Consider the following 19,056-nt stretch of genomic DNA (forward strand, 5'->3'; position numbering starts at 1 on the left):
TGTTATACCTTCCAAATACAGTCATGGGGGGGCGGGGGGGAGAAGAAGAAATTCTTTTGGTAATTAAGTGGAGCAAAAGTGTCATAGTCACAATATTTCTGTGCGAGACTCAGGTATGTGTACTGTCAAGTACTGGAATGGGGTCAGAAAAACAAGTATCAACAGTATGAACAGAATAAAATGAAGCTGTAAATATTAAGGGAGAACGTTTTACAAGGGCTTTTTGTTGTATACCTGCATACTCGCAACTGGCTTTTTAAATACATAATTAAATATTCAGCACACACTCTTTTTGCTCTCTGTGCAGGGATTTTTTTATGAGTGTTCAAATTTCCACCTCACCTCTCAAACTTTGATCTGTACCAGTATTTTAATAAGGTGAAGTCAAGTCAAAGTTTGAGATATGATAAGAATTACATTTCTTCTTCATCTTATGAGAAGAATATTTGTTTAGCACTCATCTAGTGATTGATATAACCATTTTTTTTTTGTTTGTTTGTTTGTGCATTGTTTTGTGACTTCATCACTTCTCTTCCTTTTTCTTATCAAGTCATTTTGCCAAGGGGGCTCAATTCCTGAGCTCTTGTTCTCGCTGCTTTCTTCTTGGAAAAATGCTCTCAGTCGTCGACCTGCTGTCACCTATGTAAACTCTGACCAAGTTGCAGCTGTCACTGTATGTGTTCTCGTTGCATGCCTCTTGTCACTGTAAGGCTGTTTGCCACTAATCTTGAAAGTAAATTTGAAATTTTCCAAGGTTTACTTTTTGTCACTTCATATAACATCTTGTGGATCCTGTTTACTGTTTTCTGAAAGCCACCTAAGGTGCAAATTAACAGAAATGTATTGCAATAATCCTATAATTGTTCTAATGGATCAAAGTAGAAAGAGCATCTGGTTCATCTGTGCCAGAATTTTAATCCCAAAATTGCCTAGTATTTGAACCACTAGCATCTTGACTAATCAACAGCATGATATGGTCAGTTTTTTAACAGATATTTTATGTCTAATTCTTTCTAACACAACTAATTTAGGATGTTTGTAAAGTGCATATGATGCCTTTGATACAGTCATGTACGTGTTGTTGGTTAATTCTGACTATAATTGGAATACTCAAAAATGTAAATGCTATGCATAAAAAGCTGAAAGGAAAAGAGCTCAAGGATGTTCTGGATATAGGCCACATACAGAAAACCAATATAAATTTGTAGGACTCTTTATGTATAATTTAAGCATCTGTAGTTAGTCGTGTTTTGAAGTGTAGATGCCAAGCACAAAAGTGCTGCTTATCAGAAACTGATAAAATATTGTTAGCTAATATGGTAGTTCGTTGCTCAAGGTGGATGAGGAGGAATTTAGATGATGATACTAGTGTTAAAAGAAACAAACAGGCATGACTGGTTGTATAATTGGTCTTTAATATCTCTTTCTGAATACTCTTACCAGAATCAAACTAAAGCTTTCAACCAAAATGAAAGTATTGGTGATGTTTAAAACGATTTTGGCATATTGAAGAGTGGAGAGCAAGCCATGTGTTTTGAGTTTGGTTAAGATTGCTGAGACTTCTAGAATGACCATCTTGATGACCACTGCTGCTTCCACCTTACCTTCAAAACCCCTTTTGGTTTGTTAGTCCCTCCCACTCCCCGTAGGGAGGAGTAACTGTAGGCTTGTTTATTTAACCTTGTGCTAAAAATGATGCAGTGCCTTTTCTGTGTCTGTTGAATGCATTGCTATGTACGTGGAAGCCTGGGACAGATACTTTATGCACAATTTGATATCCTTCAGAATGCTACTTTCTGGAAGGAAATCTGTGGATTTTAAAAATGGGTTTTTAAACAGGAATGTAAATTTTCAACTGTTGAAAGAAGCCGTCTCTCAACTTTTGGTGTAAATGATTTGTAATAGCTATTACCAAATTGTAGCAGTGTGGCTTCATGAAGCACAGCAAGTGCTAACTGCTTAGAAGGATTCATCTGTCAATGTTTTGTACTAGGCACATGTCCTTAGTGTCAAGTACAGTGGCGGTAAACCAAAAGTGGGTAATCATTTCAGTTAAACATCACGGAAGCAACCTCTTCAGGGTTAATCTGGACAAACTATTTACTCTGTTATACCACTGTTTACAGACAAGGATGCTATATGTACATTACTGCAGTTCATTGGTATTGCACAGCTGTGCAATACCATCTTAGATGATTATAATGAAAACTATTTGGAATGCAAATACATCTTTGAGTCCAGTTTCAAAAAAACTTCCAAGATTTTGCTATGACAATAAAGAGGTTTTTTTGTGGTGGGGTGGTTTGTTTTGTTTTGTTTTGTTTTGTTTTTGTCACAGTTGTAAGTTCTGAAGCTCCCTTCCCAGCCACAGAGGAGAATCTGTCCCCTCAGCTCTATTTCTGCAGTCCATCCCTGGCTGGGGAGGACTTAGAATTAAAACATTTTACCCAACTCTAATTAGAAACAGAATTATGAGAATGGCAGGTGTCATTTGTACATCCAGAGCCTTCCTGTAAATAACATCCAGTTCTGTTTCCAGACACTGCTGGAATATATCACAATACAGACTGTGTGGCTTATCCTGTGGAGTCTTCCAGGACTTGGAGAAAACTCCTGAAAAGATTGAAAATGCCTTCTATTTATTGATGTCAGCACACATCTTCAAGGCAGTCCTTAAGCTAGGACTTCTTAAGACACATCTTAAGATGCATCTACTGTGTCTAAAGCAGAAAAAATCCAACCCTATCTTTCCAAAAAGCAGAAGTTCTCTCTGCTGTGTAACTAGCATAAGCACATCCCATGACTGTGCTTTTTTTCCCTAGAAAAAGCTGTTGGAAGTGACTATGGGACAGCTTCCTATCTAGAACAGCTGGCAGCACCACGTATAGACCTCTCCCTCTGTGTGTCTCACGCTGCAGTCCTTTCCAAACCTCCCAGACAGCTCAGAAATCCAGTAAGAATAACGTTTCTGCTCAGGAAGAGCTAAATTTATCCTAACTAGTGCCTACTTGGTAGCAGACTCTGTTTTGAGAAAGCAGGCTTTACGTCTAGGTGGCAGCAGATGCTAAAGGGAAAGATTTTCTTCATACTGCTTCCAACAAAACCTGCTTGCTACCAGAGGGTTCGATTGCCTTTGGCTTACCTTCATATGCAGAGCATCTGAGCAGCCCCATACAGGACTTGCTCCTGGAAGCTTTCAAGGAGGGAAATGACTGCTGGCATCTCATTTTCATATAGCCAGGAGCAGAAAAGAAGCTCGTAGGACAGCCTGCAGGCTAAACTTAAAGTTTCCATGAATAAAGAAATGAAGTTTGTCATGAGTGTATAATATTTTGGTGTATCAGAGGAGCTTTGCAGAGAGGCTGGTTTGTTGGCATGTGCTTGGATCTCACACCTTGCTTGTGCAGAGGAGCTGGGGAAATCTTTTTTTTTTTTTTTTTTCCCCCCCTCTAAGAAATTTAGCTTCTAGTTTTTGTTTGTTCTGTGCTTCTCTGAAATGCTGAAGGGAGTCAGGTCAAAAACATGGACAGAGAGCAGAGGTGTTTGAGGTAGTACTGTGATGTGTTGGGTGGGAATTTCAGCAAGCTAATATATTGGAGGGCTTTCCTTTTGGTCAAAAAACAGCAGTGACTTCTGCATTTTGTTGTTTGATTTCACCTGTAGCAGGTCATCTCCTGTGCCTCTCAGCGTCATCTAGGCAGTGTTTTTAACAAATCCCCCCAATCCTGCAGAGGACTTTGGCATTAGTCTCCTGCTCTCTCCAGTGCCAAACTCTAGAAATTGATTTTTTGTTTGTTTGTCTGGTTTGGTTTGGGGTTTTTGTTTGTTTGTTTTTCCAGCACACAGCAAGATTATTCTGTGCTGTCAGGAAGCGTGTGGCTGGGGCACTTTGGTCTTATGTGACAGAGTTATGTGAATCTCTCTTAAATAAGCAGCTGCTGCATAATCACCCATAACTACAAGAGCTGTAATGGCCCAGAGATTGTTCCTGTGAACAACACTGTTGAGCTGGGCCTCTCCATTAATTACAGCAATGATTAATATATAATTATTATTGTATGTCATTTATGTAATGTATTATTAATATATAATTAATAAGAAATGCTCTTGGATGAGGTATCTGAGAATTAAGTTAGAAAACAGAAAATTTTTTTTCAAGTGCTAGTTGGCATTGTGTAAATTAGAGATATTCCCCTATTCTGATGTTTCATGGGTAAAATAAAGAAGTTGAGATGCTGCTTTCCATTCAACACTCAATTGCCCTTCGGACTCAAGGCAGGGAGATTTTCCAGTGGTAAACAGCCTTCCTAAAACACAATTAGCATTAATTACCATCCATACTGGGAATTTAATCAGAAGCAGCAGATTAGTTCTGTTTTCCGAACCGTTTTTTTCTCACCTTGGATACGGCTGTTCTTGTACAGGCTGGAAACCTTGTGTTCACAGCAAGGAGCTTGTCCCAGGGCTTATGTCCCCCAGAGCTGTCACAGAAACAGCATTCACACATCAAAGACTTTTGAAAGAAATAGAAAAGAACCTTTCTGATGGATCAGATGCTACAAGCTTCCCCTAGAAGTATAGCGTTAAATTTCTGTGCTACAACCAAGTGACTTACAGCTTTCCTAGTTCCGTGTTTTACTTATTTTACTCATAATTAGAGCCTTTTGTTTTATGGGTCACTGAATTGATTTCTTTGAATGATATTTCAAAGCTGTGTGGTGTAGGTTCAAACCCTATTAAAAGTATTTTATTTTAAAAAATTTGGGATACCTAATATAAGTGTAAAAGTAGTAGGTAAAAATAGCTCCCTGATGTTTTCCTCCAGATTGTTTGAAGGGTTACTTGTGGGTTAAATGCTTTTTTATCACTTCAGTTATTTGCTGTTTGTTTAGTAGCTAGACAGTGAAGTTGAGTTCTGTTTACATGGTGGGATATGTTCCAGTATTGCCACAGAAACACTGAAGAAAATATAAAAAAAGGTCAAAACATTGTTGGGGGGAAAAAAAACGAAGATATATATAGATATACATGAAATATATGTATTACAAAAATGCAAAAACTCTAAATGCTCTTTGAGTGCAGGAGGGATGTGATTCCTGTCTAGCAAAGCTACTATTTCTGGTTTCATATTTGGTTTTATATAGAACTGTTGATTAACTGACAGGTTGGGGTTTTTTTTTTTTGTTCAGTTACTTGCTAGCTGGCTTTGTTTAAAGCTTGGGACTGTCTTGACTGAAAATCATGCCACAATCAGATGCTGTATGGACTCCTACTATTTGTGATAGAATAAAAAGCTCTGCTGGAATTTGGCATTTAAAGTTACGGAATTTTAAGGGCTTTAGGCTGAGCAGCTTTTAGTAGGCATACTTAAGGGGTGTTTTGTGTGTGATTTTTATTTTCTAGTATCATGCCTGTTGATTTGTGGCAAAGTACTGTATTTCGGTTATGTTGTATAGACTGTAAATAATGTATGTTATATTTAGAGGATTGCAAGACTGTATAGCTGTTAGAAGTTTCTTTATTTGTTTGGTTTTCGTTTTTTGTTTTTTTGTTTGGTTTTTTTTTAAGTTTGTCATCATTGTTCTTTTTTTTCCAGAAGTTTGGTGTCAATCAGTCTAAGCCAGAATTTACAGTGGATCTCAAAGGGGCATTGATTGACTGGGCCTCAAAGGAGAAATCCAGCAAAAAGAATGTTATTGAGGTAAATTATTTTATTTAAATACAGAAGTATATGTACTTTAATTAATGACTAAAGAAATTTTCTCTAAACCTAAAATCAAAAACTTTAATTGAGTTTTCTGCATTTCTTCCTGCTCAAATGTAGGCATACCTCCAAGAAATATGCATTTTGAATATGTCTGTATGGGTTATGCTTTTAAATTTTAAGCAGTCTGTTATTTACTGTTTTCACTGGTAAGTGTTCTTCAGTGGCTATATGTTATCTAAAAGTTATGCTAGGGAGAAATTTAATTTGATTTAGGTAATTTCACTTTTGAATTCTATTATGTTTATCAATTTTGATTATATCTATTTTTATTTCTTTAAAGCTAAAAACCCGCCAAGGAACTGAGCTCTTAATTCAATCTGATAATGACAGCTTTATTAATGAATGGTATAAAGTTCTTAACTATACCATCAACAATCAGGTACGTGTTTGAATCATGAATGCTCTATTTTCAAGGTAATGTTATTTAGTAAAATAATTGATGTTATGACTCCTAGTGCTTTGTGTACATCTTCATTTCTTGATTTTTCTTGAGCATGGGCAGGAGGTTGAGGGATACAGCAGTTCCTGGTGGTGACAAATGGAATATAATTAATAGTGCCAAAGGAAAAAGGATGCTCCACTGGATTAAGAACCAGATGAGGGCTGACCTCCAGTTCAGAGATGAGCTTCCTTCTGTGGCCAAATACTTGTTCTGTCTCAGTAACCTGAAAGGCTCTGATACAGAGAGGGAGTGAAGGGGGAAGGACGGCCGAGGGAGTGCTTCATGACATACATTAGTCAGCATTTGATACTGCTATTCACTTAATAAATCTGCACTAAAGTGCAAATTAAAAGTCCTGGCAAAATACTGTATCATCTCTCCTTATCAGACAACATAATACCAATTATTTATTCAACAAAAAAGTGATGAAGCATTTGCTCTTGATACTGCCAAACAAGATTTACCATCTTTGAATTCAGAAGCAGTTGGAGACGATTTTGGAGAAAATATTCCTCTCGTATCAAGTTGACTTCATGTGTATTCTTAATGTTTATAGTTACAAGCCTGCTTGCTGCCCATAAGCTGCATTGATGTTTCTCTCCCTGTCAGTCAGTGATCTTCCTTAGCTCTGATAATGTTTTCCACCTATGCATGTTTTCCACCCAAACAGAGCAAGCTAATATACATGATTTAGTTTCTTTCTGAGTGCTCATGGTTTAGGCATGCTTCTGCTCTCTCCTGGTATGAAAATGTCATGACCCTTAGTAACCAGGCAAGGCATTCACTCAGCAATACCCTTCTCCTGTCTGCCCCGTGTCACGCGACTGAGGCCACTTCCCTGCTTAAATATAAATGAAGATGAAAAGGCTGAGATGAGAGCGTGGTGTTATTACACGTTACGTTGAGGAAGTGAGTGGTGGAATAGGGAGAGTTTATCAGCACTCTGAAGTAAATTGTGATGTATTATTGCTGGGAGCTGATAGCTGAGAGACCTAAGATTACAAGGGAAAAGTTCAAAAAGTACATTATAAGGCTACCTGATAATTTGGAGCTCTGAAGCTTTGACTACAAAAATCCATCCGATGCAAAGCAAACTTTTGATTTTGGCAATTTATGGTAATAGCAGCTGTGAATCTGCCAGGACAGCTGTGGCTAGTGCTAGTGTGATGAGATCTTCCTCAGAAGAAGGTGCAGCTTCAGTTCTGTTCTCGTCACTCCTTCCAGCTGCTGTTGTGGCAGTCTGTTGTACGGGAGGAATAGCTATCTGCAAAGGATATGGCTGTTCTTTTTTAGATACAGAAATTTCCAAGTTATTAGACTTGTTCCATAATACAAACTACAAGTGATTTTTTTTTTTTTTTTCCCCAAAGCAGTTAATAGTTTTAAAATTTGGAAGTCCTAAAAAGCTTTGAAACCTCTTGAAGAGAGCACTGTCCAAGTGATCTCAGTGGCAGAAGAATCCTTAGCAGGGGCATTAATTGGGTAGTTGAATGTATTGGTCTTTGACATGTAAAAAGGTTATCCAAAGCTTTTGAAAAGCAAGAAGAAATGAGGGTGTTTTAAAGCTAACATTAGCACTTCAGGTTAAAGTGCAACTTAATCGATGAAGTCACGCTTCTGCTCATTCAGTGCTCTGCAGTGTGGAACCTTGCTGTATTTTTAAAAAGTCCTTCCTTGTAACAGAAATCACGGTGCAGTTGGATTTTTGTAACTGCGTAGAAGTCAGGTTCACTTTAGTAGAAGTGAAGTAAGAAATAAGTGAAGTTTTGGAAAGGAGAGTGTTGCCCTGAGACCAGAGGCAGTTTCTTTTCCTATTTACTGATGTTTCTGCAGTCAGGCGTGTAGCGTAGGCGTGATGCTGCAGGTGGGCAGTTTAACAGACTGGGATCTGTCTCTGCACTGCAACATGATGGTGAAGGGGCTGGAGAGCAAGCCTTATGAGGAGCAGCTGAGGGAACTGGGGTTGTTTAGCCTAGAGAACAGGAGGCTGAGGGGAGACCTTATCACTGTCTACAACTACCTGAAAGGAGGTAGTAGCGAGGCAGGTGTGTGTCTTTTCTCCCAGGTAACTAGAGATAGAACAAGAGGCAATGGCCTCAGGTTGTGCCAATGGAGGTTCAAATTGGATAACAGGAAAAGTTTATTCACTGAAAGGCTTGTCAAGCATTGGAACAGGCTACCTAGGGAGGTGGTTGAGTCACCATCCCTGGAGATATTTAAAAGACAGGTAGATGAGGTGCTCAGATGTTGTTTAGTAGTGGACAGATACAGTTGGACTTGATGATCTCAAAGGTCTTTTCCAACCAAAGGATTCTATGGTGATTCTAAGATCTACGTTTTCACCTGTGTTTAATGAGAATATTCTGAAAGAGCCATAATACAGGGCAAGGATTTTAGGTGCTGGTATATTTACATTTTTAGAGTGAATTTAGTGTATGCTTTGACAGTGGTGAAATTTTCCAACTGGTAGTTCTATTTTCTCTTAAGAAAATTTTAATTACAGAGATCAGAAATAGGGTAAATGCTCTAGAAGTCTTTTTTTTAGAAAGAAAAAGAGAAAGAAAAAAAATAGAAAAGTGCTTCTGTAGCAACCATGAAATAGCTGATTTTGTCTACTGGATTTGGAAAAAAAAAAGTTTCTACTGTTTATTGGTTGATGCAATGAAGTGTTAATCATGAAAGACTGGTTGTACTTTGTTGAGTGTTTCTCTGTTATTCACTCTGCCAGTGTGAATGGTATCGTCTCTGAAGATACTTTTATCATCTGGAGTTCAGGAAAGAACCAACTGAATATCATTAGAGGGAAAGAAATGTGTATTGTAGAACTGTCTACGGGAAAATGTGTTTGTTAATGCTGTATTCTATGAATTAACAAAATGTATATCTTTTTAAATCTAATAGGTAGTAGAGTCTGATGAAGCATTAGAAGATGATGTACCAGATTCCCCTGGGGTGGAAAAACAAGACAAAGAAAAAGAGAAAGAGAATAAAGACTCTAAGATTAAACTTCGTTGTGAGTTGAAAATTTTCCATTAATTTATTTTAGCAATGCCAAATTTTATTTTTTGCACTTTCAGTCTTATGTGCAAATAGAGAAGAATTCAAAAGGACAGCTAGAAATGAAACTACTCAAGTTTGGAAACACACTTTGATATAGTTCAGTCTACATCTTGATGCCAGTTAGTGGATTTTTAAAGAAGTACCAAATATCTTTAGCTTCTGCTGTGTGACGCATGAAAAATAGGAGAAAATAGGCAGTGGTGAAATGGATTATCTTCAAGATGATCTCAAATGCACAGAAGTAATTAGACATTTGTATTCTCTGACTTTTGTAAACTACTGTGGGTAAGAATTCTTTTGTCCTTTTGCATGTTCAACACTGATTAGAATTGTTTAACTCGGTTTTTGTCTGTGGTACAGCGTTTGTAAATACTTGAGCTATTAACTTAAACCGCAATTTCGTTGAAGTTGCTAGTGGTGTTATATTGGCTCATTTAGAGAAACTAAACATTTTTAATGACACCTTCAGAATTTTAGAGCTAAATTTCTTTTAGCTGCAGAAATTTCTTCCTGTGCACATAAATATATTAGGCAGATTATTTTCTGTCTTTTACTTCCGGACCTTTTATGTAATTTGCAAGAAAGTATTTATTTCTTCCAAAATAGTTAATAAGAGGCAGGACTGCTTTTGCAACATAGTTATATTTTTGAAATTCCATATCAGTTCCATATGTAAGCTACCATTTAGTTACTTTCACAGCAGCATTTGGTTTTACAAGTGTTTTTTGATAGGGTAGTCTCTTGGTGCTTTGAAAAATGGATGCTATTTACAAGGCGGTCCAAAAAATTCAGGAAAAAAATGTGGATGCATTGCAAATTTGAATAAGTATTTCATATGGTTTTGAGCTTAATTTTTTAAAATTTTGATAAATGCAGTGTTGGTTCTGGGGGTGTTTATCCTAAATGCATTTCTCTTTTCAGCAGTGAAAGCACCTAGCAATATAGATTCCACAGATCAGAAAAAGACCAAAACAAAGCTCAAGAAGTTTCTTACACGCCGCCCTACGTTACAAGCTGTCCGTGAAAAAGGCTACATTAAGGGTAAATGAACCTTTTTAACAAAGGAAATAATTTGAAAAGCTGAATTTAGTAGTCCATGAGTAAAATTGTGTTAAAATTATCTAGTTTTAGAGTAAAACACATGTATATAACTGGTTTAACAAAAGTCTTGGATGTGTAGTGGAACTGGTGATTGTAATTTTTCTGAGCACTGCTACAAGCCACTAAACTTCACAGGGGATGTCTTCTCCTTCAGCTCATTAAATGCAGTGAAAATTGAGGGCTCAGGAGCCTGTTTGGACTTGGAGTGCTTCTTAGCTAGAGAGCCCATTTGGTCTGCTGTTCTGAACTGGAAATTTCAGATAGCTGGTAATGATTTGGGCACACAAAGGAAACAAAAGCCCTTTGGGTACAAGGTTGAAGGCATGTGCTCATCTGTTTCACAAGGGTGTTTTAGTCTGAGTGGAACCACACAATCATGTGCCATCTTGTAAGAAATGAACTATTTAGGCAAACCAGGATGGGGCTAAAGGAATCTTAACTTAAACATCTTTTTTTCCCCTAACCTTTTTGGAATGTATACTTCTTCAAAACTGTTTCACAAACAGTGTCTTACTGTTGAATCAGAGTTACAAAAGAATTCATTTCCATTTGTCACAGTTTTAGAAACTTGAAAAGAATAATATTTGCACAGGTTTAAGTTGTGTAAATTATTGACTTGGTACTCAGTGCAAAACTTTATTTATTTATTTGCATGCTTTAGCAGGACTTGTAGGTGGTGCTCTGCTAGGGTCAAAATAGCATATAGATAGGCAAATAGCAGACCAAATCCTACTGTGATTTGCCTGACTATGTACTTTAACAGGTGTGCTTCTGTTGCATGTGGTGCTTGATATATTTGTGTATCTGCAAATATAATTTAACTTTAAATTACGGAATTTTTGTTTGGGATAAGGAGATGTTATTCCCAGACTTTGACGTTTTGCTCTGTTGTACAACTTGTCATGTCATGGCTCAGTGACATAACTTCTGACATCAGCAGCAGTGAACACTAAGCCAAGTTTAATTTGTACACATGTGTGCTGGTGATTGGATTTTTAATAAAGACATAAAGGAATGAAGAGTTTGTTTTTATTTAAAAGCATGGTGTAGATTTTAAAAGTTGTACCTGTGCTGTACAGTTTTACATTTACTGTATGAATGAAAAATACAGAAGTCTATTTAAAAGCCCAGTGTACTCTTGTGGCTGAGACAAAATGAGCTTAGTAAACAGAACACTTGGCAAACCTGGTATAAGCAGAAAAAATAATAAAAAGTTCTAGAAAAAAAACCACTTGAAACAGCATGCATTAGGCAGAGGAGTAACTGTGCTAAAGTTTTGTTACATGGAAAAACAAAATTACACAAGTTACTTCAAGATGAGAGGAAAAATATGATTCCTGTATATGTGGAAATTATTAAAATTGGAGGCAATTTTAGCAAATCAGTTTGTCACAAGCTAGTATTTCCTTGTGCTGCCTAATCTGCATTGCTTTACCTGCTACAGCTGCATGCTAGCCTGGCCTTTCTACTGCATGGGCTTGTTCAGTCCCTTGCTGCTGATTCTGCTTATACAGGTGACTGAGTAAGTAGCAGCAGCAGGACTGAGGTGTTTTGAGTCACTGGTCTTACATGCATGCAGCTAGTAATTCCACTATATGCCAGTTTTCATAGTGGATAATTGGTTTGGTGTGCTGTTTGGATTTTCCAAAGCAGAGTCAGATCCAAGTGTTGTTATCGAATCTACTTAAATTACTAAGCATGAAAAATGGGATAGATGCTATGCATGATGCAAATGCAAGAGCATTTTCTCTCTTGCATAAGCTCTGAACTTCTTCTAGATGCTGTGAAGACGGCCACTTACATACTTTATTTAAAAGATTTAAAAAAACCCAAATAATAATAAACAAAAACCTTTCTTCCCTTTAAGAGTGTGAGCTCTGCCTCACTATCTCAAGACCCTGTTTGTCTCATGCATCTGAACGGGGAGGTCTTCTATTGTTTGGGCATCTTGGATGAAAACCACAGAAATGGGTCTGGGAAAGATTTTGATGATAACAAGAGGAGTTAACATGTTGCTAAAATACACTGAGACATTGCAAGAATCTGTTCTCTGCCCAAGCTGACTTTCATTTTTGCTCCAGTTTATGATAGAAAACACTCACCCCAGATTGTGTAGTTTTGAAAACGAAGACTCAAAATTACATTAGATTCCAACCTTGCAGCCAGGTTGCCTGTGCACAGTCATACCTACATCCATTCAGAGCTCTGTTACAAAGGTCTGTCATTTACAAATCCACATCAGAACTTAAAAATGTTAAAAGTTAAAGACTCCACGTTAAAGTGAATTAATATGTAATGCTGGGTTAAACAGTAGATGCGATGAAAGATGAAATTTTACAGAGTTTTTCCCCAAGCAGTGCCAAAAGCTTTCACTTTCATTAATGATCTCTGTTCAGATTTTTAACAAAGATTATAGTAAATGTATTTTGAACTCAGAACAGGAATGGAGCGTAACAGGACATTTGAATCCACTAAATTTCTCTTTACAATAATGACCTATATGACTCTTACAAGTATCTCCTGATGGATTAAAATTATTTCAGTGGCAAAAGTTCCTTACTCAGAGACTCACATTTGGGTACCCGCTGACACTCTTTATTACTGGGAGCTCTTTCTTGCTGGGAGCTGCTGAGAGCTCTTCTCAAAACTTTCCTGTTTTCACTCTAATACTGTGACAATTGTATCCAGTAGTGTTTGTCCTTTGTAGAGGTTTGTTTTAACCTGAACTAGTTCTGTCACTTGAGTCCTGTTCCGCTGTAAATCAGTCTCTTTACTTGGTTCCAGATCAAGTGTTTGGTTCCAATCTCACCAGCCTGTGTCAAAGAGAAAACAGCACGGTGCCAAAGTTCGTGAAGCTGTGCATTGAGCATGTTGAGGAACATGGTATGGTGAAAATTTTTTGTTTCCAAATCTCTCTTGCTCGCCACACTATCTAATTTTACACGTTTTAATCCTTAAAATGTTGCAGATTTATTTGGGAAAAGTCTGAAATGCTGTATCTGTAGATAGCAATGAGTTTTCAGGAGTGGGGAGGTACCTTGGATCCGAAATGGAGGAGGAAATTTTGTATCTCAGAAACTGATCAGCTTCAGTATCTTTGAAGCTGACAAAAAGGCAAGATAGCCTTCTGGCAGGAAGGCTCGAAGGAAGGAGGTATTACAAGTGATAGAAGAGCTCAGCCCATCAGTATTTTTTTTCGGAGTAAAAGAGAGAGAGACTGTCAAAAGGCAGCAGTTAATTTTTGGAAGGTTTAAGTATGGTAACAAAATCACTTATATTAAAACTTCCTTGAAACAAACTTCTCAGAAAAAGTATTCCTGCTCTATATTTGCTTTGACTGCCAGAAGAGAATTCTATCAGCTTGATGCCCTTCAGCCAGTTACACCAATTGCTCTGTGAAGTTCTATGCAGTTCTAGAGATTGAGTCAATATGTGGACACTGATGATTTTTGTTTGCTTTAAGTCTCTAAATAAGTCTCTCCTGTGTAATAACTGAGAAAATTATATGTTTGAAAGCTATGTGTGACATTCTGGGTTTTAAGGACATCTTCACGTTTTTGTTGAAATTGTTGGTCGTGACTCCTGACTTGGCTGTAGTCTGTGCTGGTTTTCTTGCTTGTTTCTTGCTGTTGTCATTGCCCTGTCTTGGAAAAGATGATTGGGAGGGGGTTATGGAATCTCCGTAATCATCATTCAAATATATACTAGCCTGTTAATCTGAGTGCATTCTCTTGAGAATCAGGGTAAGTGTTACAGGGGAATAGTACATGTGAAATTTAAGTCATTTTCCATGGGAACTTCATTTAGGATTTTGTTGCAGCCTGTAGTCCTCTTTCTCAATGCTGCTGTCTTACGGCCTGGGAGGGGAAAAATAGCTGCTTCCATTGTTTTACTGTAGTTCAACCAACTGCCACCTTGCCTGTAACAGCAGGCTTTATTCTGTTTGTGATCTGCAGCTTGTGAGAAAGGGGTTATTTTGCTGTGTTCTTTTTTCTTTTTTTTTTCTTTTTTTTCCCCCCACTTCCTTTTTTGTTTTAAAGACAGGACTGCATTGAAGATAGTGGTGAAGTTTTACTTTTTTTAAATACCTGAGGGGAAGCTGACAGAAATGAATAGCTTTTTTTCCCCCCCCACTTCTCCAACTCTTCTTCCTACTGCCAATACGCTTCAAATCAGTTCTTTCTGTAAAGGAATGACTAGTGAATTATGGGGAAAAGGGATATGTCAGCTGGTGCTGGTAACTGTGCTGTGTTGCATCAGACAACTCCTTGAGGAGCTACAGGGACTTGCAGGTATTCTGGCAACACTCACCCTTCTCAGTGGCACTGACTCACATGCTGCATTCAAGTGGCATTTCAATTAAATTCTTTACTTCCTAATCACTTCTAAGTAGCTGCAATAGCAACCACAGAGACACAGTTTTCTTCTTCTCTGTTTGAGCATGCCATACTGTAAAGGCAAGGGCTACCTATTTGAGTTTTGTAGGTTGTTGGTTAGTGCTGAGTGTGCATGCACATTGTTCCTTCTCCATGCAAACCTGGTCACTTGACGACTTTGAGATGCTCTCTGTGCATGACTTGATTTGGTTTTTCTTAACCATACATTAAAAAATTGAACATCCACAAGATACTTGGTTCTTGCATGTGGGACTCCACATACCCCTGCCTACCCACCAAAAGCATCCTAAATGAGACACCTAGTCTCACTGGGGAAACTTGGGGCTGTTGCCTCGTTGCTGCTGTTGTATTATGTGGGAAGTTTTAGAGATTACTTTGAGCTTGACACTACCATACTGGTGTCAGCAAACTAAACCTCCTCTGATATACCCTCCCCATCAAAAAAGCTAGTTTAACCAACTGTTTTTGTTGTCGAACCAAGTGTTCTTTGTTACAAGGTGGGTTTCTTTTGGTTTTAATTTTGCTGAGCACACCTATGATTGCAGAATTTATATACGTGTAAGGTATTAAAATGGATTTATCCCTTTGTTTTAGGATTAGATGTTGACGGCTTATACAGAGTTAGTGGCAATCTTGCAGTGATACAGAAGCTAAGATTTGCAGTCAATCATGGTAAGCTTCCTTCAACTGTATTAAAATTGTGTATACTTGCAGATTGTTGGAGTTCATAGAAAACTTAGGAAAAAAAAATTCTTAAAGCATAACTGTAGTCTTTCATGAGAAATTATTATCTTCAAAGTAAAATTACTTCAGAATTGCAGAATTTGATGTATAATGTACATAATTTGAAAAACCTAGCATCCTGGAGGTTTGGTCTTACGTGGAACATAGAGGCATTGCTAGAACATAATTAATTCTAAGGAAAAATGGTAACAGAATTTGGGGTCGGGGTCATTTTTTCAAACAAAATAACATAATACTTAAGGAAAAACAGGAAGCATATTAAGCTTCCACTACCATTAAAATGGTAAGTTAATGCTTTTTAGTGAAATTTGCTACTGCCTTTTAGTTTGAGGGTGCTTAGCTCCTGTTTTCCATACTTGGTGTATAAAACCTTTTCCTGTGGCTGTATCTTAGTGTTTCGTTCAGTGAGAATCCATAGGCAACTCACAACTAGGAACTAGGACAGCAGCCCATCTACAGCCTGACCTCTCATTTCCTGATTTACAGGGTCTAGCAGCAAATTTTCTGTTATTTCAGCAGCTCCTATTCCACTCAGGAGAATGCCCTTGCTGTAGAGGAGCTGCCCATAGTGCAGAAGGCAGAGTCTGACCATGTCTGTAGTGGTTCAGGTTTTTTTTGTATCTCCTTTTACACTGCTGCAGCTCTGTATCCCAGCACAGAATGTGCTGAAGTGGAGTAAGAGCATTCACTGTTTTAAAAGTTATAAGTACAGAAAAGTAGTTAAGTTTACTAAAAAAAAAAAGGGGGGGGGGAAAAAAATAAGTTTTTATAGTTAAATTATTAACATTAATTATTCCTTTTTTTCTCTCAGATGAAAAACTAGACTTGAATGACAGTAAATGGGAAGATATACATGTCATCACAGGAGCTCTAAAGATGTTTTTCAGAGAACTGCCAGAGCCACTGTTCACTTATAATCACTTCAATGACTTTGTGAATGCAATTAGTAAGTTTGGAAAACAGTTTTTATAGTTAAATTATTAACATTAATTATTCCTTTTTCTCTCTCAGATGAAAAACTAGACTTGAATGACAGTAAATGGGAAGATATACATGTCATCACAGGAGCTCTAAAGATGTTTTTCAGAGAACTGCCAGAGCCACTGTTCACTTATAATCACTTCAATGACTTTGTGAATGCAATTAGTAAGTTTGGAAAACACGCAATGTGTACAATTCATATAATTATTTTGGACAGTAGAAAGGAGTTTTGCTTACAACCGCCTGTAAGGCTTACCTAAAATTGCCTGTCGGCAATGCACGGTGTGGCCAGCAGGTGGCAGGATTTTATCTCATATTAGCCCTGCGCAACCTTCGCTTTTATTCCCCGTCTGTTAAATTTTATGCTAAAGTTTTAAACCAAAATACTGAATTTTTGTTTCTACACCTCATCCTTTTGCAGAACAAGAACCAAGGCAGCGTGTCCATGCTGTTAAAGATTTAATCAAACAGTTGCCAAAACCAAATCAGGACACTATGCAGGTACTCTTTAGACACCTGAAGAGGTAAGTAGCAGATGGAAAGAAAGGCTTTGTATTGCTAATCCTCCCTTAAAGCTAAGTAATCCAATTAAAAGCACTAGGTGACTGTTCCCACTGCATTTTTTGTGCCTATATTGGACTCCATGAAAACAATATATCAGTCTGTATTTATACAAGCTTGTAGAGCACCAAATGGACTTTAGACAGTATGTGTCATAGTTGTGATGTGTACTGCCAAGTCCTTACATTGGAGGGATTGTGAGAGGGTCAGGAATAGCATTTCAAAACAAAACTTTTCCATAGAGAGGGGAATCACAGCAGCTGTATGTCCTAATAACAAGACTACTCATTAAATAAATATTGTGAATAGTCATTTACTTTGGACTGTGTCTTTTTGCTGTCATCCCATTAACACTGATAAGTCTCTTTTTATGTATTCTTTTTTTCTCTTTCAGAGTTGTAGAAAATGGAGAAAAGAACCGAATGACCTATCAAAGTGTAGCAATAGTTTTTGGTCCAACCTTATTAAAACCAGAGAAAGAGACTGGTAACATAGCAGTCCACACAGTATACCAGAATCAGATTGTAGAATTAATTCTACTGGAATTGAATTCCATCTTCGGACGCTGACATTTTTTTTGGAGTAGAAACTGGAAGTGATGGGTTGGCAGCAGTACTCCATCAGAAGGAAAATCTCTTGCTGTACGTGATGTATTATGTTTGTGGACCAAGCAGCAACTTGTTTTTTGCACTTTTGGGGAGGGGAGAAACAGGAGAAATGTTTGACCACTTTAATGCGAATTAAAGACAACACTTTGGATTTCTTTGAAAAGTTCAATGTAAAAAGTGAATTGAACAGTTTATAGTTTGCCTTTTTCAAAGTAGCATTGGAAAAATGTAATATAGGTACATACACTGGATTTCTCGGAGAGTAAAGCTATTAATCTCAAACTGGATAATCTGGAATTTAATCTTAAAATTCTTCCACTTGATAGAAAAAAGTCCTACCAACTGGTATGGAAAAATTCAGTGAAGTTACATCTTAGCTTATGTATTACAACCTACTCAGATCTGTATGACACTTTTCCAAGGGGTTTCTGCATGCAGTGACTGTCTTAAACTTGTGCTAACAGGTTGGTTTAGTTATTCAAATCTAATTCCTCACTTGATATCTGTTGCCTTTTTTCCTTTTTTCCTCTTCTTTTTTCTTTTTTCTTTTCTTCTTTTCTTTTTTTTTTCCCCCAGCAACCTTTCTGGAACTTCTCAGTTGCTTTATAGAACAGCACACTGTTTCAAACACTGAACTTGTAAGAATATCCAGCAATGGATATTTGTCTTGTGGCATAATAGAAGTCATATTTAATAAACATGTTCATTTTTTCAGGTTATTTCCTGAGCTAAGTTTTGTGTTATACTGATTTAAAGCTAAAATCCTAAGTAAATACCAACTGTAACACTGTATTGAGTTCTTGGTATAATGCTGTGGTAGTGGAAGTTTCTTGATGTAAATACAGGCTGTCCTTTTGATTCTTGTATATAATTCAGTTCCTGTATAGTTTAAGACACTTTAGTCACACATTTCTAATCATGGGTAGATTAGCTACAGTAGCATAATGTTTCCAGTGGATGTCTGGGTTTCAGCAGGGAAACAGGTTATGGGGAGGGAGGGGGGAACCTAACTGTGTGCACTTTTAGATGTTAATTACATTTGCGGGCAAATAACTGTAATGCAAATGGTACTGGAGAAATACTGAGTGTGCTTGCTAAATTGTTAATGCACTACAAGAGGAGCCTTTTAGTTTATTTAATATGTACAGGATACATTAGAAAAATGTATTATGAATTCTAACATCTACAAATAGTGAAACTCATGTTTTGGTAGATAGATGTTTGATGGAATCCAGGATGCTAAATTTAAGATTTTCTTTTTACATTAATGTAGAATAATTTGTAAAATTGGTTTTGAAAGATTTTGTTACAGGGAGCATGGTCTGCTGAAGACTTTTTTTAAATGTATTTTTCTAGACTAACTGCTGTATCTGACATTTGTTATGTCTAACCTGA

General features: G+C 37.3%; 1 protein-coding gene across 1 annotated transcript; it reads left to right on the plus strand.

Annotated features, from left to right (window-relative positions):
- Nucleotides 1-550: 550 nt before the first annotated feature.
- On the plus strand, nt 551-17,905 carry LOC104520189 (rho GTPase-activating protein 12; the record flags this gene model as incomplete). Its single annotated transcript, XM_010173484.1, has 10 exons — nt 551-673; nt 5,597-5,701; nt 6,048-6,146; nt 9,111-9,222; nt 10,191-10,310; nt 13,155-13,253; nt 15,362-15,439; nt 16,323-16,457; nt 16,914-17,016; nt 17,448-17,905. Coding segments are annotated over 10 exons (1,149 nt in total), but the record flags the coding sequence as incomplete, so codon positions are not given.
- Nucleotides 17,906-19,056: the final 1,151 nt, after the last annotated feature.

This window comes from Antrostomus carolinensis, unplaced genomic scaffold (assembly GCF_000700745.2).
Source record: "Antrostomus carolinensis isolate BGI_N321 unplaced genomic scaffold, ASM70074v2 scaffold13388, whole genome shotgun sequence".
Lineage (NCBI taxonomy): Eukaryota > Metazoa > Chordata > Aves > Caprimulgiformes > Caprimulgidae > Antrostomus > Antrostomus carolinensis.